General features: G+C 48.6%; 1 protein-coding gene across 1 annotated transcript; it reads right to left on the bottom strand.

Annotated features, from left to right (window-relative positions):
* Nucleotides 1-6: 6 nt before the first annotated feature.
* LOC139400967 (protein WWC2-like) lies at nt 7-19213 on the bottom strand. Its single transcript, XM_071145488.1, has 11 exons — nt 19132-19213; nt 18944-19030; nt 10451-10649; nt 9940-10101; nt 9143-9258; nt 8372-8621; nt 7923-8090; nt 3370-3462; nt 2530-2781; nt 1819-1946; nt 7-1372 (listed from the first exon to the last, which is right to left on the bottom strand). Exons 1-11 carry the CDS (start codon nt 19209-19211, stop codon nt 1306-1308), a joined length of 1602 nt encoding a protein of 533 aa, XP_071001589.1. The 5' UTR covers nt 19212-19213; the 3' UTR covers nt 7-1305.
* Between the last annotated feature and the right edge of the window lie 603 nt (nt 19214-19816).

The following is a 19816-nucleotide window of genomic DNA, read 5'->3' as shown; positions in this document are numbered from 1 at the left end:
AGGCTCTGTGCTTTGGCCAAGGCTATAGGGGTCTGTCTGTACTTTGACCAAGGCTATAGGGCTCTGTGCTTTTGACCAAGGCTCATAGGGCTCTGGTCAAAAGTAGTGGACTACATAGAGAATAGGGTGCTATTTCGGACCCCTTCAAAACACTGGAAGGCTGGAAATTACATGATTTGGGTCCAGTATGTTTCCTGCATGGTCTTTTCTCTAGTCCAGAGAACCTATCTGTAACAAAAGGCATTAACACAGAGGTTTTTATGTTCATCCTTTGAATAAATACTTCAACAGTTGGGAAACAGGTGGGAAAGGAAAACCAATCTCACAAATGAAGTTGCAGAGTGAACTACAAAATAGCCTGGTCCCAGATCAGTTTGTGCAAAAACATATCCTGGACCAGGCTAGTAACTGACAAAACATTTAACTATAAAATTGAGACTAGAGCCCAGTGAACGCAATAATAATTAGCGTTGCGGCGGGTCGGTGTAAAAAGCATGAAGCCACAGAACAGTATCAGTGCAGTATCTCAGAGATAGATAGAAGTGGAAAAGCAGTTACATTACATTCACAAGGTTTATGTTTGTTTTGTTCTTAATGAGAGAGAAAACAATAGCAGAGCACCAGCTTTGGACAGAAGACATTATATATGATATACTGTAGTAGGTCGCCTTCTCTCTCTCACATACGCACACTTAGCTAACACTGATGCCCAATACCAAATCAACCCCTAGCCCCTACCCACTATACACCTCTGGAGATCAGAGAGGATTGGATACATGGAAGAAATACAGTGAACATTCCATCTAGACTAGCAGAAGGCAAAGTGTCGTTATTACCATATAACTTACACCTATCCAATCCTGTTAGATCTCCATAAGTGCATAGGGGGTAGGGGATCGGGGTTGATTTGGGACTGGGAGTGAGACTCACTCAATCTACCCCGCACCCTGCCCCATGGTGCAGTTCCACCACAGGACACCAGAGGGCGACAAACACACACACACTCTCTCCTCCACCCCACACACACGCCACTCTCCAACACACCTTATAAAACTGTACAGAAAAATCACGAGCAGAATACAAGTACCAAAACACCTCTATTTTGGGTTTTCTCCTGATATAAGAAAGCCATTATTTTGTTTTTTTTTGTTGTTTTTTTACAAGATAGTATTCAATTACAACTTATTATACAAATGCATAAACTATAGTGTACAAACTATTCGATTGGTTTCATTCAAAGTAACTACACTATTAAAATACTCTGCTATAAAAGTTGGAAAAATACTTCATTGTGTCACTATGTAATCATACATCATCAGCTGGTAGGGATGGTATATTGATCTTAGCTCGTGTGAAGTAGGCCATCTTCTCCCTGCAAAGAGAGAAGAAATGGCTATCAATCAAGCAAATGTATTTATAAAACCCTTTTTACACCAGCAGTTGTTCACAAAGTGCTTTTACAGTAACCTGACCATCAAGGCCTATCAGGATGGAGCATAACAAGTTCAGAGACTATAGCCTGTTTATACCTGGTTCTAACATGTTCTTGTTCACATTCTGATTGTGCCCACATTTTTTGACAGGTATAAACGATTAAAATACGTATTGTGTTCTGATTGTGATCAGATCTTCTAAGTGTAAACAGACAAGATCAGGACAAGATCAGGACGCATGTTAGCGGCAGGTATAAACAGGGCTTACATGACCAGTAGGGTCAGTTATCCAAGTTGGCGAGACAAGATACAAACAGTTCAAACCCTATGGTCAAATAGTTGTCCATAAAGGAATAAGGGCTGGACAGAGGAATGTCTGTCTCACCTGAAAGACTGGACCTGCAGGGGGACCTTCTGGCTCTGCTCTCTCAGCCGACACACGTCTTTGGAGGCCCTCCTCATCAGCTTCTCAGCCCGCTGCTCCTGACGCTGTTGCTCCTTAGACTGCTCCGCCTGAGACGGAGGGAGGGAGGGAGACAGAGAAAGTGTTCATTGAATGAGAGAGACTGATAGATTGGAGAGAGAATTTCATAAAAGTGAGAGCAAGAAAGCATTTTTACTTCAGTTGCTCTGAAATGCAGGATACAGTGTCTTCCGACTGATGTGGATTCTGCAATCTAATGGTTTCATTCTTTATGCCAAATCTTACTATTCAAGTTGCGACCTGGGCAACGTTTTATTTATTTTAAAAGGGTCACTTCAGGTGAAAGCGAACAGCACCAGATTATACAGCCATTAAGTCTCTTCAGTGCCTAATCAAGCTTGAGAGAACCTGGGGCCAGACCTGGCATTGACCGCCGTTAGCTGCTATTAGTGAGAGTGGCTGATGGCATCATGGCATGGTAGAGTGCCTGGAGGGGCATAAGGGGGTAGAGGGTATCCTTACACAAGCCATCAGATCCTGAGTGCCATTCAAACCATTCCAAAACATGGTGATGTCGAATGGCCTTGGCCTAGTCCTTCTATCACAGCTGGACATTAGCAGTGTTTATGCATGTGCATACTGTATCTATCATATGTCTATCCAGCCACGTGCCTGTCTCTCGGCCTGCTCCAGCAGCCTGTGAAACCGGTGGTCATGCAGCACGGACTCGGGCAGCTCCGTCTCTCCACGGGCCTTCAAGGCTTCCAGGTGGGCCCTCAGGTCCCTAAGGGCCTGGAGCTCGTCGTTCAGACGGCTCTGACGCGTTCGCGAAGCCTGGAGGGCCAGCTCCAAGTCCAGGGAGGTCCGGGTGTTTGTCTCCCCGGCTCCGCCACGCCTCCGCACCACCACCGGCTGGCACAGGGTCTTGGAGGGAGAGAGAATGAAAGAGCAATGCCTAAATAGTTAGTTCCTTATACTACACATAGTTTTTTGTTTTTTATAATATGTTTATTATTTTCCAATAAAAAAAAGAAGACAAAGATACATTGACATTCAGTGTACGGTACTGTTGACTGGAATGGCATATTTAGAGGACATAACAAAACTTAACTCATATATCCCAGAAAATGTAAATGCTGTTAAGAAGACAGCATATAGAAATTACAATCAGTCTAGCTAAACCCAAAATAAATATGGAGTGGAGTACAGCGCAGGGTAGCAGCAGATCATCAGCCCAGTTATGAAGCGGGACTAGACCATTTTATCCAGTATCGGCTGCCATATTTTGTAAAACATTCGACTTCTATTGGAGGTATTGTATGGAATATATTGCACATTGTTGAAGAACATTCTCAACATTGCTCTTCAGATTATGATGAGTTTCATGGTATTTATTGCAAAGATCTGTGCTTTTTTGCCTGATGTAAATGGCCCCCTTTATTGACCAAATCACCACCATGAAGTTAACCGAAACCGAATGCAAGATAAAGAGAGGACACATGTTAAACTCACCCTCTTAACCCTTAGGCTGCGTCTCTCCGAGGTGTTCCGGACAAACGGGCACTTTTTGGATAATGTGGAGCTGTCGCTATCGCTCCGGTTCAACTGTAAGAAGAAGGAGAGATGAAGAGAGTGGGAAGAGAGAGGGAAGAGTAGAGAACAGAAACATCCACTGCTGTTAGTCTGGGAAAGCTCTGTGGTAGTTTGGTCTTTGGTCTGGGATTGGGGTGTGTGAGGGTGTGTGTGTTTCTGTATCTAAAAAATGACACCTCTACCCATTGGTTCCAAATTAGGGTTTTAACTGGGTTCCAACTGTGGTTTTAACTAGGTTCCAACTGTGGTTTTAACTGGGTTCCAACTGGGGTTTTAACTAGGTTCCAACTGGGGTTTTAACTAGGTTCCAACTGGGGTTTTAACTAGGTTCCAACTGGGGTTTTAACTAGGTTCCAACTGGGGTTTTAACTAGGTTCCAACTGTGGTTTTAACTAGGTTCCAACTGGGGTTTTAACTAGGTTCCAACTGGGGTTCCTACTGGGTTCCAACTGTGGTTTTAACTAGGTTCCAACTGTGGTTTTAACTAGGTTCCAACTGGGGTTTTAACTAGGTTCCAACTGGGGTTTTAACTGGGTTCCAACTGTGGTTTTAACTAGGTTCCAACTGTGGTTTTAACTAGGTTCCAACTGTGGTTTTAACTAGGTTCCAACTGGGGTTTTAACTAGGTTCCAACTGGGGTTTTAACTGGGTTCCAACTGTGGTTTTAACTAGGTTCCAACTGGGGTTTTAACTAGGTTCCAACTGGGGTTTTAACTAGGTTCCAACTGTGGTTTTAACTGGGTTCCAACTGTGGTTTTAACTGGGTTCCAACTGGGGTTTTAACTGGGTTCCAACTGTGGTTTTAACTAGGTTCCAACTGGGCTTTTAACTAGGTTCCAACTGTGGTTTTAACTAGGTTCCAACTGTGGTTTTAACTAGGTTCCAACTGTGGTTTTAACTGGGTTCCAACTGGGGTTTTAACTGGGTTCCAACTGGGGTTTTAACTAGGTTCCAACTGGGGTTTTAACTGGGTTCCAACTGGGGTTTTAACTAGGTTCCAACTGGGGTTTTAACTAGGTTCCAACTGTGGTTTTAACTAGGTTCCAACTGTGGTTTTAACTAGGTTCCAACTGGGGGTTTAACTGGGTTCCAACTGGGGTTCCTACTGGGTTCCAACTGGGGTTTTAACTAGGTTCCAACTGGGGTTCCTACTGGGTTCCAACTGGGGTTTTAACTGGGTTCCAACTGTGGTTTTAACTAGGTTCCAACTGTGGTTTTAACTAGGTTCCAACTGGGGTTTTAACTAGGTTCCAACTGGGGTTTTAACTGGGTTCCAACTGTGGTTTTAACTAGGTTCCAACTGGGCTTTTAACTAGGTTCCAACTGTGGTTTTAACTAGGTTCCAACTGTGGTTTTAACTGGGTTCCAACTGGGGTTTTAACTGGGTTCCAACTGGGGTTTTAACTAGGTTCCAACTGGGGTTTTAACTAGGTTCCAACTGGGGTTTTAACTGGGTTCCAACTGGGGTTTTAACTAGGTTCCAACTGGGGTTTTAACTAGGTTCCAACTGTGGTTTTAACTAGGTTCCAACTGGGGTTTTAACTGGGTTCCAACTGGGGTTCCTACTGGGTTCCAACTGGGGTTTTAACTAGGTTCCAACTGGGGTTCCTACTGGGTTCCAACTGGGGTTTTAACTGGGTTCCAACTGGGGTTTTAACTGGGTTCCAACTGGGGTTTTAACTGGGTTCCAACTGGGGTTTTAACTGGGTTCCAACTGGGGTTTTAACTGGGTTCCAACTGTGGTTTTAACTAGGTTCCAACTGGGGTTTTAACTGGGTTCCAACTGGGGTTTTAACTAGGTTCCAACTGTGGTTTTAACTGGGTTCCAACTGGGGTTTTAACTAGGTTCCAACTGGGGTTCCTACTGGGTTCCAACTGGGGTTTTAACTGGGTTCCAACTGTGGTTTTAACTAGGTTCCAACTGTGGTTTTAACTAGGTTCCAACTGTGGTTTTAACTGGGTTCCAACTGGGGTTTTAACTAGGTTCCAACTGGGGTTTTAACTGGGTTCCAACTGGGGTTTTAACTAGGTTCCAACTGGGGTTTTAACTAGGTTCCAACTGTGGTTTTAACTGGGTTCCAACTGTGGTTTTAACTGGGTTCCAACTGGGGTTTTAACTAGGTTCCAACTGGGGTTTTAACTGGGTTCCAACTGTGGTTTTAACTAGGTTCCAACTGGGGTTTTAACTAGGTTCCAACTGTGGTTTTAACTGGGTTCCAACTGGGGTTTTAACTGGGGTTCCTACTGGGTTCCAACTGGGGTTTTAACTAGGTTCCAACTGGGGTTTTAACTAGGTTCCAACTGGGGTTCCTACTGGGTTCCAACTGGGGTTTTAACTGGGTTCCAGCTGTGGTTTTAACTAGGTTCCAACTGGGGTTTTAACTGGGTTCCAACTGGGGTTTTAACTGGGTTCCAACTGGGGTTTTAACTGGGTTCCAACTGGGGTTTTAACTGGGTTCCAACTGTGGTTTTAACTGGGTTCCAACTGGGGTTTTAACTGGGTTCCAACTGGGGTTTTAACTGGGTTCCAACTGTGGTTTTAACTAGGTTCCAACTGTGGTTTTAACTAGGTTCCAACTGGGGTTTTAACTGGGTTCCAACTAGGGTTTTAACTTGGTTCCAACTGGGGTTTTAACTGGGTTCCAACTGGGGTTTTAACTAGGTTCCAACTGGGGTTTTAACTAGGTTCCAACTGGGGTTTTAACTAGGTTCCAACTGGGGTTTTAACTAGGTTCCAACTGGTTTCCAACTGGGGTTTCAACTGGGGTTCTAAGAACTGTTTCCTTCTCTGTGTGCTGTAGATGTAAATCCTGTCAGAGCAAAATTCATGCAGTAGTTACACATTTCAGTGTGTGTGTGTGCATGTACAGTGAGCACCATAATTCATTGGGCAGTGACCATTGTTTTGTTATTTTGGTTCTGTACTCTAGCACTTTGAGTGTGAAAGGATACAATGACAATGAGGGTGAAGTGCAGACTGTCAGCTTTAATTTGAGGGTATTTTCATACATATCGAATGAACCGTTTAGAAATTATAGAAGCTTTTGTACATAGTCCCTCCCCATTTTCGGGCATCAAAAAACATTGGACACTTTAACATAATGTAGAATAAAGTAATCATTGTTAATATTTGGTCGCATATCCTTAGCATGCTGGGTATCTTCCCTGGTGATGCTCTGCCAGGCCTGTACTGCAGCCATCTTCAGTTCCTGCTTGTTTCAGGGACTTATTGCCTTCAGTCTCCTCTTCAGCATGTAAAAAGCATGTTCAGTTGGATTCAGATCCGGTGATTGACTCGGCCAGTCAAGGATGTTCCACTTTTTGGCCATCAAAAACCCCTTCATTGCTCTAGCAGTATTTTTAGGGTCATTGTCTTGTTGCACGATGAAGTGCCGTCCAATGAGTTTATCTGAGTAGATAAAATATTTCTGTAGACTTCAGAATTCATTGTTCTACTTCTGTCTGCAGTCACATCATCTATGAAGACAAGTGAGCCTGTTCCACTGGCAGCCATACAGGCCCAAGCCATAACACCCCCTCCACCATGTTTCACGGATGAGGTGGTATGCTTTGGATCATGGGAATGTCTTTTTTTCCTCCACACTTTCCTCTTTCCATCACTCTGGTACATGTTAATCTTTGTCTCATCTGTCCACAATACTTTTTTTCCCCAGAACTCTTGGGGCTCTTTCAGGTGCTTTTTTAGCAAACTGTAATCTGGCCTTTCTGTTCTTCAGGCTTATCTGTAGTTTGCATCTTGTAGTGTACCCTCTGTAGTCCTGCTGGTGTAGTATGGTAGACTTTGACACATCTACACCTGCATCCAGGAGACTGTTTTTGATCTTTTGGGCTGTTGTCAGGGGGGGTTCTTCACCATAGAGAGTATTCTCCGGTCATCCACTACAGTGGTCTTCCTCAGTCTACCGGATCTTTTGACATAATTGAGTTCACCAGTTGTTTTCTTGTTAATGATGAACCAAACTGTTGACTCAGGCATGCCCAGGGTTTTTGCAATGTTCCTGATTGATTGATTTTCATTTCTGAGCTTTATGACGGCCAGCTTCATTTGCATCGACACTGCTGTCTTCCTCATGTTGTCACACCCCAACAACAACCTCCAAAGGCAATAGCAAAGTCTAGAATCAATACTATTCATTAACAGCTCTCCTGCATTTAGTAACGACACAAAGGAATACACCTGCCTAACGACACACTTCTAAGAAGCCAATTCAACAAATACTTGTAGAACCTTAAAATGGGGAGACCATGTACAAAAGGTGCTGTAATTTCTAATCGGTTCATCCAATATGTATGAAAATACCCTCAAATTAAAGCTGACAGTCTGCACTTCACCCTCATTGTCATTATATTATTTCAAACTCAAAGTGCTAGAGTACAGAACCAAAATAACAAAAAAAAGGGTCACTGTCCAATGAATTATGGTGCTCACTGTGTGTATACAACCCACTCACCCTGCAGATGTACTGGTTGCGCTCCCCAGGGGAGAAGGTTTGAGACCTCATGATCATACTGTTCCGTACGAAGCCTCTCTGAGCGCTGCGTGGTCCTGGTCCCAGGCTGGGTCTGTCTTTAGGCCTCACCGCCACACCACACATCTCTGTGTTCGTCTCCGCATCCACCTGGAGAAGGTTAGAGTATATTACAGCTACAGAGATGTGGGTTCACCGAATAAAAGTGGACTTTTTGAAGTGTGTGTGTGTGTGTGTGTCTAGATCTAACGGCTCTGGGTTCCACATTAAACACACCTCTTTGAGGCCAGATTTCTTCATTCAGCCAGATGAGTGTGTGTGTGTGTGTGTGTGTGTGTGTGTGTGTGTGTGTGTGTGTGTGTGTGTGTGTGTGTGTGTGTGCGTGTGTGTGTGTGTGTGTGTGTGTGTGTGTCAGAGCACACGTGGCTTACCAGCGTTGGTCCTTTATTTGCCTGAGCGCGTCTCTCTTTACATCTCCTCTCCTCCTCTTCCTTCTCCTCCTCTTCCTCTCTGGCTGGCTCTTCTCGACACGTCTCCTCCCTCTCCTCCCCTCCGTACGCCGGCCCAGAGCCAGCAAACCTCTTCTCTGCCTTGACAGAATCCTTCCTCTCCTCCTCCCCCTCTTCTTCCTCCTCCAGTCCGAGGACCAGTTGAGGGCTGTCCTCTCCCAGCATGCTCAGCCTGTCATGAGAGGAGAGGTCAGGGGTCAGCCATATTGTTACATGCAATACAACCTGCCTGGCTGGTATATTTGAGTCAAATGTTGATGTAGCCATGTTGTACGTTTTGAAAGTAAGACGGACATGTGTTTTTACGAGAGGAAAATGTCCCCCTAAGGTGTTTTAAAAAAAAGTATTTTAAATGTTTAATTGAATATTAAAACATACAATCTACCTGCAGTGAAGCCACTCAACATTTACATTCCATTCAGTCATCTAACCGTCTCCCATCCAGAGTGACCCACAGGAGCCACCAGGACCAAGTGCCCTGCCCAAGGTCACGTCGACAGACCTCCCACCAAGTCAAAAGGTGTTTGTAATGGTTATAAAGTGTCATCTGTGAGGGAGCTGTCAGTACAAATTGGTCTCTGTCCATCCCCAGGTGGCCCTGCCTCTCCAACTGTGATATGTGTGTGTACTGAAAGTAATGGTGTTTGTAATGGTAGTAAAAAGAGTAGGCTGTGAGGGACAGTGGGTCAGTACCATTGGTGTCCGTCCATGTCCAGCTGGCTCGCTCTCTCCTTCTCCTCCAAGGCCAGTTCCTGTTCCACAGCCTCCAACTCGCTGGAGGTCCTCTGCAGCAGGGCCGACACCGCATCCTGACAACATACACACAACACAATATTGGAACGAGGCGCCACTTCAGCCTGGGGTTCGATCCCAGCCTGGGGTTCGGCCGGCTGTCTCACAGGAGCCCCATAGGGCGGCGCACAATTTGCCTCAGCGGTCCGGCGGGGTTTGGCCCGGGGGGCTTTCCTTGGCTCATCGCACTCTAGCGACTCCTTGTAGCGTGCCAGGCGCCTGCAAGCTGACTTCAGTCGTCAGTTGAACGGTGTTTCCTCCAACACACTGGTGCGGCTGCCTTCCGGGTTAAGCGAACAGTGTGTTGAGAAGCAGCGCGGCCTGGAAGGTCCTGTTTCGGAGGACACATGACTCGACCTTCGCCTCTCCCGAGCCCGTTGGGGAGATGCAGCAATGAGACCAGATCGTAACTACCAATTGGATATCATGAAATTAGGGAGAAAGGGGGGTCAAATTACAACAACAACTTTCCATTTGACTTTCGTGTGCTGCCATCTGAGGCCGATACAGCTTGGCGATTGAGGCCTCCACTAGTCATTTCCCCTTCAGTAGAATAGAATGCATATTCTGTATAACATAACCTGCATGCAGCAGTGAATTTGAACTGATCTCCAATCAGAGTGAAGTGGGCATATCCAGAAACATGTAGACTGAGGCAGGCAGTGTCAAGTGGTCTGAAGTGGTGGAGGAGGACTCACCATGTCCACGGGCCCTGCAGGGTGCTGCTCTGGCCCAGGGCCGGGTCTCTCCTGGCTGGCCTCTTCTATCTCTCTGGTCCTCTCACTGGTCAACAGGTTGTACCACACACGGGTCATATCCCCACTCACTGGAAGCTCTCCCAGACTCACATGGGCTCCAGCCTAGCGCGAGAGAGAGAGAGAGAGAGAGAGAGAGAGAGAGAGAGAGAGAGAGAGAGAGAGAGAGAGAGAGAGAGAGAGAGAGAGAGAGAGAGGGTCAGGAGAAAGATAATGACAAATAGTGACAGAGTGTGCGCGAGAAAGTGTCTGTCAGTTCGTCTGCCCATCTTTGGTCACATTCTTGACCCTGTCCCAGTCGTAATGGGTGACGTTGTTATAAGCAAGCAATATGTTGTTGTGTGGTAATTCTACAGTGGAGGTGTAGTGTCAGCTCTGTATTTAGTTAACTGAGTGTTGGTAGGTGCTCAAAGCTTGTTGGTAAGTGTGTTTGTGCTGTGCGTTGTGTACGTACCAGGCAGTCCTCGGTGCGTCCGGGACCCACGGTGCAGGCGTCGACGCGGAGCGTCTTGTGCCGGAGGACGCCGTGCGGCGCGGCCGCCCTGAACACCTCGTTGAACGTCACGCTGTCGGGCAGCGCCACGGGCACCACGCGGGTCCTGAACAGACTGCTGATGTCACTGGAAGATGGGAGGAGCGCCACCCGGATGTATCTTTTGAGGGGGGGAGCAGGAGGGAGAGAGAAAAGAGAGTTATACAAAAAACTTTCAAAAGAAAACAAGACATTTTCACAAGCAACTTTGAGTTCTAGAAGAAGACATTTCAATGTTGTTGAGGTCATGTCGTCCAGTAACAACATAATATTCTTAAACTCAGAGAGTTAATGTGGAGACAGAGGCAGTAGGTTGGAAAAGTGAACGTGGCCTGGGGACTGTTGGGATAAAGGCTGGTTACCTCTGGTGTGTTGTGTTATTGAGATGTGTGCTCTTCCCTTTCTGCCTGCTGTTCTGTAGCTTCCGGCCAGAGCGCCTCGAGCATCTTTGAGGATTTCTCTCTCTGCTCCAGTTAACATTGACTCAAACACTTCCCGGAAAAAAAACCCTCTCTGCTCTCTGCAAGACTCCTTTCCTCTCACCCGCAAACGAACCCCCACGCAGCAGACTCATCTGCATATGCATATTTCACAAACTACAAAGGAGCCCAAATTTTCACTCAAATGAATACGATGAAGGAAGTTTGGTTGAAGAAAAAAAAAAGAAAAAAAAAACGGAGTTAAAACGCCTAGATACCACCTGCTAAGTTGTATCATATTTTGGGGGGAGATATTCCAGCTGAATGTTGTGCGAGGGATTCAAAGGCGTTTCCCCGCTGTTCGATTGGACACGAATGCCTTTTCAAGCCTGGGAACATGAGAGGGTGGATTAACTTCATTTTTCATTTTTGTCGGCCATAAAAGAAACAGAAAAAGGGGCTGCTGGCGGGAGAGAAAGCCGCGAGGGGTCTCGATAAATAATAACATGACAGAGCCCACTCACCCCTGCAGAGAGTAGACAAGACACACCTGTGTGATGTAAGGGCAAGTGTGTGTGTGTGTGTCTCAAGCTTTATTAGTCGTGTGTACAGGATACACATGGTATACACCAGCGCTATTCAGCTCTTACCCTACGAGGTCCGAAACCTGCTGGTTTTCTGTTCTACCAGATAATTAATTGCGTCCACCTGGTGTCCCAGGTCTAAATCAGTCCCTGATTAGAGGGGAACAATGAAAAATGCAGTGGAACTGGCTTCGAGGTCCAATGAAATGCTAACTTGCAGGTTCCTTCTGGACAATGCAACAACAATAAGAAATAATACAAGATAAGAATAAGGTCAAAGGCTCAGTAGAATATAATAGACATTTTTGCATCAGTATAATACGGGAAGGCACAATATATTGTCCGATATTTACACGTGTTTAGGGGAAGGCGGGAGGTCAGTCTGGTTGCTTCAGTCTGGTTTTAGACCCTATCAAAGCACTGAGACTGCACTTGTGAAGGTGGTAAATGACCTTTTAATGGCATCAGACCGAGGCTCTGCATCTGTCCTCGTGCTCCTAGACCTTAGTGCTGCTTTTGATACCATCGATCACCACATCCTTTTGGAGAGATTGGAAACCCAAATTGGTCTACACGGACAAGTTCTGGCCTGGTTTAGATCTTATCTGTCGGAAAGATATCAGTTTGTCTCTGTGAATGGTTTGTCCTCTGACAAATCAACTGTAAACTTCGGTGTTCCTCAAGGTTCCGTTTTAGGATCACTTTTGTTTTCACTATATATTTTACCTCTTGGGGATGTCATTCGAAAACATAATGTTAACTTTCACTGCTATGCGGATGACACACAGCTGTACATTTCAATGAAACATGGTGAAGCCCCAAAATTGCCCTCGCTAGAAGCATGTGTTTCAGACATAAGGAAGTGGATGGCTGCAAACTTTCTACCTTTAAACTCGGACAAAACAGAGATGCTTGTTCTAGGTCCCAAGAAATAAAGAGATCTTCTGTTGAATCTGACAATTAATCTTAATGGTTGTACAGTCGTCTCAAATAAAACTGTGAAGGACCTCGGCGTTACTCTGGACCCTGATCTCTCTTTTGAAGAACATATCAAGACCATTTCAAGGACAGCTTTTTTCCATCTACGTAACATTGCAAAAATCAGAAACCTTCTGTCCAAAAATGATGCAGAAAAATTTATCCATGCTTTTGTCACTTCCAGGTTAGACTACTGCAATGCTCTACTTTCCGGCTACCCGGATAAAACACAAAATAAACTTCAGTTAGTGCTAAATACGGCTGCTAGAATCCTGACTAGAACCAAAGAAATTTGATCATATTACTCCAGTGCTAACCTGACACTGGCTTCCTATCAAGGCAAGGGCTGATTTCAAGGTTTTACTGCTAACCTACAAAGCATTACATCTGCTTGCTCCTACCTATCTCTCTGATTTGGTCCTGCCGTACATACCTACACGTACACAAGACGCAGGCCTCCTAATTGTCCCTAGAATTTCTAAGCAAACAGCTGGAGGCAGGGCTTTCTCCTATAGAGCTCCATTTTTATGGAATAGTCTGCCTACCCATGTGTGAGACGCAAACTCGGTCTCAACCTTTAAGTCTTTACTGAAGACTAATCTCTTCAGTGGGTCATATGATTGAGTGTAGTCTGGCCCAGGAGTGGGAAGGTGAACGGAAAGGCTCTGGAGCAACGAACCGCCCTTGCTGTCTCTGCCTGGCCGGTTCCCCTCTTTCCATTGGGATTCTCTGCCTCTAACCCTATTACAGGGGCTGAGTCACTGGCTTACTGGGCCTCTTTCATACCGTCCCTAGGAGGGGTGCGTCACTTGAATGGGTCGAGTCACTGATGTGATCTTCCTGTCTGGGTTGGCGCCCCCCCCTGGGTTGTGCTGTGGCGGAGATCTTTGTGGGCTATACTCTGCCTTGTCCCAGGATGGTAAGTTGGTGTTTGAAGATATCCCTCTAGTGGTGTGGGGGCTGTGCTTTGGCAAAGTGGGTGGGGTTATATCCTTCCTGTTTGGCCCTGTCCGGGGGTGTCCTCGGATGGGGCCACAGTGTCTCCTGACCCCTCCTGTCTCAGCCTCCAGTATTTATGCTGCAGTAGTTTATGTGTCGGGGGGCTAGGGTCAGTTTGTTATATCTGGAGTACTTCTCCTGTCCTATTCGGTGTCCTCTGTGAATTTAAGTGTGCTCTCTCTAATTCTCTCTCTTTCTTTCTCTCTCTCGGAGGACCTGAGCCCTAGGACCATGCCTCAGGACTACCTGACATGATGACTCCTTGCTGTCCCCAGTCCACCTGGCCGTGCTGCTGCTCCAGTTTCAACTGTTCTGCCTTATTATTATTGGACCATGCTGGTAATTTATGAACATTTGAACATCTTGGCCATGTTCTGTTATAATCTCCACCCGGCACAGCCAGAACAGGACTGGCCACCCCACATAGCCTGGTTCCTCTCTAGGTTTCTTCCTAGGTTTTGGCCTTTCTAGGGAGTTTTTCCTAGCCACCATGCTTCTACACCTGCATTGCTTGCTGTTTGGGGTTTTAGGCTGGGTTTCTGTACAGCACTTTGAGATATCAGCTGATAAATTTGATTTGGGGGGGGGGGGGGGGGGGGGGGGGGGGCAAGTGTTTAAATTTTGCGGTATTTAGCAATCATAATAGGAGTCTGGTAGCAGCAGTTGTGATGTGTGTGTGGATATGTGTGTGTGTAGATGTGTGTATGTGTCACGTTCTGACCTCTATTTCCTTTGTTTTTGTATTTATTTAGTATGGTCAGGGCGTGAGTTGGGTGGGCAGTCTATGTTCGTTTTTCTATGTTTTGGGTCAGTTCTATGTTTTCGGCCTAGTATGGTTCTCAATCAGGCAGGTGTCATTAGTTGTCTCTGATTGAGAATCATACTTAGGTAGCCTGGGTTTCACTGTTTGTTTGTGGGTGATTGTTCCTGTCACTGTGTTTGGTGTCACAGGATAGGACTGTTTTGCGTTTTCACATTTCTTGTTTTTGTTAGTTTGTTCATGTGTAGCGATTTATTAAAACATGAATAACCACCACGCTGCGCTTTGGTCCGCTTCTCTTCCTCCTACAGACGAACGCCGTTACAGAATCACCCACCACAACAGGACCAAGCGGTGTGGTAATGGGCAAAGGAGAAAGCAGCAGCAGGAGCAGCGCGAGGAGGATTGGACATGGGAGGACGAACTAGACGGTAAAGGACCTTGGGCTCAGCCAGGAGAGTATCGCCGCCCCAAGGAAGAACGGGAGGCGGCGAAAGCGGAGAGGCGCTGGTATGAGGAGGCAGCGCGGCGTCGTGGATGGAAGCCCGGGAGTCAGCCCCAAAAATTTCTTGGGGGGGGGCTAACAGGGAGTATGGCTACGCCAGGTAGGAGACCTGAGCCAACTTCCTGTGGTTACCGGGGGGCTAGAGAGACCGGGCAGGCACCGTGTTATGCTGTGGAGCGCACGGTGTCCCCAGTGCGGGTGCACAGCCCGGTGCGGTACATTCCAGCTCCGCGTATCGGCCGGGCTAGAGTGGGCATCGAGCCAAGTGCCATGAAGCCGGCTCTACGCATCTGGTCTCCAGTGCGTCTCCTTGGGCCGGCTTACATGGCACCAGCCTTGCGCACGGTGTCCCCGGTTCGCCTGCATAGCCCAGTGCGGGCTATTCCACCTCGCCGCACTGGCAGGGCGACCGGGACCATTCAACCGGGTAAGGTTGGGCAGGCTCGGTGCTCAAGAGCTCCAGTGCGCCTGCACGGCCCGGTCTATCCGTCACCACCTCCACACCCCAGCCCTCCGGTGGCAGCTCCCCGTACCAGGCTGTCTCTCCGGCCCATCCGTCCAGAGCCTTCCTCCTCTCCAGCGCTGCCGGAGTCTCCCGCCTGTCCGGCGCCTCTGCCGGAGCCTCCCGCCTGTCCGGCGCCGCTGCCGGAGCCTCCCGCCTGTCCGGCGCCTCTGCCGGAGCCTCCCGCCTGTCCGGCGCCTCTGCCGGAGCCTCCCGCCTGTCCGGCGCCTCTGCCGGAGCCTCCCGCCTGTCCGGCGCCTCTGCCGGAGCCTCCCGTCTGCCCAGCGCCGCCCGTCTGCCCAACGCCGCCAGCGCCGCCCGTCTGCCCAGCGCCGCCAGCGCCGCCCGTCTGCCCAACGCCGCCAGCGCCGCCCGTCTGCCCAACGCCGCCAGCGCCGCCCGTCTGCCCAGCGCCGCCAGCGCCGCCCGTCTGCCCAGCGCCGCCAGCGCCGCCCGTCTGCCCAGCGCCGCCAGCGCCGCCCGTCTGCCAGGAGCCGCCAATGCCGCCCGTCAGCCAGGGGCCGCCAGTGCCGCCCGTCAGCCAGGGGCCGCCAGTGCCGCCCGTCAGCCAGGGGCCGCCTGTGCCGCCCGTCAGCCAGGGGCCGCCAGTGCCGCCAGTCAGCCAGGGGCCGCCAGTGCCGCCAGTCAACCAGGGGCCGCCAGTGCCGCCCGTCAGCCAGGGGCCGCCAGTGCCGCCAGTCAGCCAGGGGCCGCCAGTGCCGCCAGTCAACCAGGGGCCGCCAGTGCCGCCAGTCAGCCAGGGGCCGCTAGAGCCCCTCCGCCCGGAGCAGCTGCCCCTCTGTCCCGAGCAGCTGTCCCTCTGTCCCGAGCAGCTGTCCCTCTGTCCCGAGCAGCTGCCCCTCTGTCCCGAGCAGCTGCCCCTCTGTCCCGAGCAGCTGCCCCTCTGTCCCGAGCAGCTGCCCCTCTGTCCCGAGCAGCTGCCCCTCTGTCCCGAGCTGCTGCTTCACCTCTGTCCCGAGCTGCCCCTCTGTCCCAAGCAGCTCCTCTGTCCAGTGGGGTCATTGAGAGGGGTGGGCATGGGGAGTAAGCCACGGAGGCGGACAATACGGCGGACTAAGACAATGGCGAAGTGGGGTCCGCGTCCCGCGCCAGAGCCGCCACCGCGGACAGACGCCCACCCAGACCCTCCCCTATAGGTCAAGATTTTGCGGCCGGAGTCCGCACCTTTGGGGGGGGTACTGTCACGTTCTGACCTCTATTTCCTTTGTTTTTGTATTTATTTAGTATGGTCAGGGCGTGAGTTGGGTGGGCAGTCTATGTTCGTTTTTCTATGTTTTGGGTCAGTTCTATGTTTTCGGCCTAGTATGGTTCTCAATCAGAGGCAGGTGTCATTAGTTGTCTCTGATTGAGAATCATACTTAGGTAGCCTGGGTTTCACTGTTTGTTTGTGGGTGATTGTTCCTGTCACTGTGTTTGGTGTCACAGGATAGGACTGTTTTGCGTTTTCACATTTCTTGTTTTTGTTAGTTTGTTCATGTGTAGCGATTTATTAAAACATGAATAACCACCACGCTGCGCTTTGGTCCGCTTCTCTTCCTCCTACAGACGAACGCCGTTACAGTATGGGTGTGAATGTGTGTCAAGGTACAAAGAATCAGAGCAGGTGGTCAGTCCAGTTCAAGTGTTCAGCAGTATGATGGTTTGTAGATAGAAACTGTCTCTGAGCCTGTTGGTATCAGACATTCTCCGATACCGTCTGCCCGACGGTGAGTGAACAGCTTGTGGCCGGGTTGTGTGGGGTCCTTGATGATGCTGCGGGCCATCCTCAGGCACCGTTTCCAGTAGATGTCCTAGATGGGTGAAAGCACGGTCCCAGTGTACCGGGCCATCTGCACCACCCGCTGGAGGATGGACCAATTCCCGTACCAGGCTGTGATGCAACCGGTCAGGACGCTCTCGACAGTGGTAGTATTTGGGTGCAGCGTGTGTGTGTGTGTGTAAGAGAGAGAGTTTGTGTTTCACAGAGAGGTGTGTGTGTGTGTGAGAGAGTTTGTGTTTCACAGAGAAGTGTGTGTGTGTGTGTGTGTGTGAGATAGAGTTGTGTTTCACAGAAAGGTGTGTGTGTGTGAGTGAGAGAGTTTGTGTTTCACAGAGAGGTGTGTGTGTGAGAGAGAGTTTGTGTGTGTGTGTGTGTGTGTGTGAGTGAGAGAGAGAGAGAGAAAGTTTGTGTTTCACAGAGAGGTGTGTGTGTGTGAGAGAGAGTTGTGTTTCACAGAGAGGTGTGTGTGTGTGTGAGAGAGTTTGTGTTTCGCAGAGAGGTGTGTGTGTGTGTGAGTGTGTGTGTGAGAGAGAGTGTGTTTCACAGAGGTGTGTGTGTGTATGTGTGTGTGTGTGAGAAAGTTTGTGTTTCACAGAGGTGTGTGTGAGAAAGAGAGTTTGTGTTTCACAGAGAGGTGTGTGTGAGAAAGAGAGCTTGTGTTTCACAGAGGTGTGTGTGTGTGTATGTTGTTGTGTATGTGAGAGAGAGTGTGTTTCACAGAGGTGTGTGTGTGTATGTGTGCGTGTGTGTGAGAAAGTTTGTGTTTCACAGAGGTGTGTGTGAGAAATAGAGTTTGTGTTTCACAGAGGTGTGTGTGTGTGTATGTTGTTGTGTATGTGAGAGAGAGTGTGTTTCACAGAGGTGTGTGTGTGTATATGTGTGTGTGTGTGAGAAAGTTTGTGTTTCACAGAGGTGTGTGTGAGAAAGAGTTTGTGTTTCACAGAGGTGTGTGTGTGAGTGTGTGAGTGTGTGTGTGTGTGTGAGAGAGAGAGCGTTTGTGTTTCTCAGTGTGTGTGTGTGTGTGTGTGTGTGAGAGAGAGAGCGTTTGTGTTTCTCAGAGGTGTGTGTGTGTGTGTGAGAGAGAGCGTTTGTGTTTCTCAGAGGTGTGTGTGTGGGTGTGAGAGAGAGAGAGCGTTTGTGTTTCTCAGAGGTGTGTGTGTGTGAGAGAGAGCGTTTGTGTTTCTCAGAGGTGTGTGTGTGTGTGTGTGAGTGAGAGAGAGCGTTTGTGTTTCACACAGAGGTGTGTGTGAGGCTGTCCCTCCTATCCTCATCTCAGTCAGTCTCATACTTCTCTGAGAGCGAGAGAGACAGTGTGTGTGTGTGTGTGTGTGTGTTTGTGAGAGGACATCACACCAGTTATGTTGTGTTGTCTCTCTTGTCGTGATGTGTGTTTTGTCCTATATTTTTATGTTATTTATTTTTTATCTCAGGCCCCCGTCCCCGCAGGAGGCCTTTTGCCTTTTGGTAGGCCGTCATTGTAAATAAGAATTTGTTCTTAACTGACTTGCCTAGTTAAATAAAGTTGAAATGAAATAAATAAAGCCAGCTCAGTATTGAGCTCTCTAGATTCAACATTGACACACGTACCCAGAGCAGCTCTAACGCCTCCAGGTGCCAAGTCAACTCAACACTGACAGGCTGAGCACAGCGGCACCCTCAAAGTCCACGTGGTCTGTAACACGCTGCGATGCTGTCTGTGTCAACTCAACACTGACAGGCTGAGCACAGCGGCACCCTCAAAGTCCACGTGGTCTGTAACACGCTGCGATGCTGTCTGTGTCAGCGCAACACTGACAGAGTCTAGTTAGTACACACACACATGTATGAATGAATGAAAGGAAAGATGGAATGAATGAGTGACTGGACGAATGAATGGGTGAATACTCACACTCTGGTAGTGGAGGGGACTGACAGAGCAGCAGGGTTTTGCAGCTGCATGATCACCATGACAAAACTGGAGTTGGCAGCATCATACCTGTAAACAACAACACTATCTTTCAGTTGTCCGACAGCAGGGTAGTATGGAGTTATAGACATTGCGTAGCTTAATGTGTGTGTGTGTGTTTGTATTCTTACTTCAGGCCTATCTGGACCTGGGCAGACTCAGGAAGGACAGGCTCATCCTCCAGATACACCACCGGTTCATCAGACTCCATTGACCTACTGACATACACAGCAGGTTTTTCATTATTACCAATCAAAAAGAACGTCTGGAATATAAAACAGAGAACGGAGGTGGAGCAGAGGAGAGAGACTGGAGGGAGCAGAGGAGAGAGACAGGAGGGAGCAGAGGAGAGAGACAGGAGGGAGCAGAGGAGAGAGACAGGAGGGAGCAGAGGAGAGAGACAGGAGGGAGCAGAGGAGAGAGACAGGAGGGAACAGAGGAGAGAGACAGGAGGGAGCAGAGGAGAGAGACAGGAGGGAACAGAGGAGAGAGACAGGAGGGAACAGAGGAGAGAGACAGGAGGGAGCAGAGGAGAGAGACAGGAGGGAACAGAGGAGAGAGACAGGAGGGAACAGAGGAAAGAGACAGGAGGGAGCAGAGGAGAGAGACAGGAGGGAGCAGAGGAGAGAGACAAGAGGGAGCAGAGGAGAGAGACAGGAGGGAGCAGAGGAGAGAGACAAGAGGGAGCAGAGGAGAGAGACAGGAGCGAACAGAGGAGAGAGACAGGAGGGAGCAGAGGAGAGAGACAGGAGGGAACAGAGGAGAGAGACAGGAGGGAGCAGAGGAGAGAGACAGGAGGGAGCAGAGGAGAGAGAC

The sequence above is a fragment of the Oncorhynchus clarkii genome, unplaced genomic scaffold (genome assembly GCF_045791955.1).
Source record: "Oncorhynchus clarkii lewisi isolate Uvic-CL-2024 unplaced genomic scaffold, UVic_Ocla_1.0 unplaced_contig_8544_pilon_pilon, whole genome shotgun sequence".
Taxonomy (NCBI): Eukaryota; Metazoa; Chordata; class Actinopteri; order Salmoniformes; family Salmonidae; genus Oncorhynchus; species Oncorhynchus clarkii.
This window is presented reverse-complemented; position numbering and strand designations above follow the sequence as displayed.

Coding starts and splice junctions, on each gene's coding strand:
- LOC139400967 (XM_071145488.1), bottom strand. CDS start 19,211: ATGGAGTCTGATGAACCGGTGGTGTATCTGGAGGATGAGCCTGTCCTT. Junction 8,091..8,371: donor CAAATAAAGGACCAACGCTG/GTAAGCCACGTG, acceptor AACCTTCTCCAG/GTGGATGCGGAGACGAACAC. Junction 1,373..1,818: donor CTGCAGGTCCAGTCTTTCAG/GTGAGACAGACA, acceptor CTCTCTTTGCAG/GGAGAAGATGGCCTACTTCA.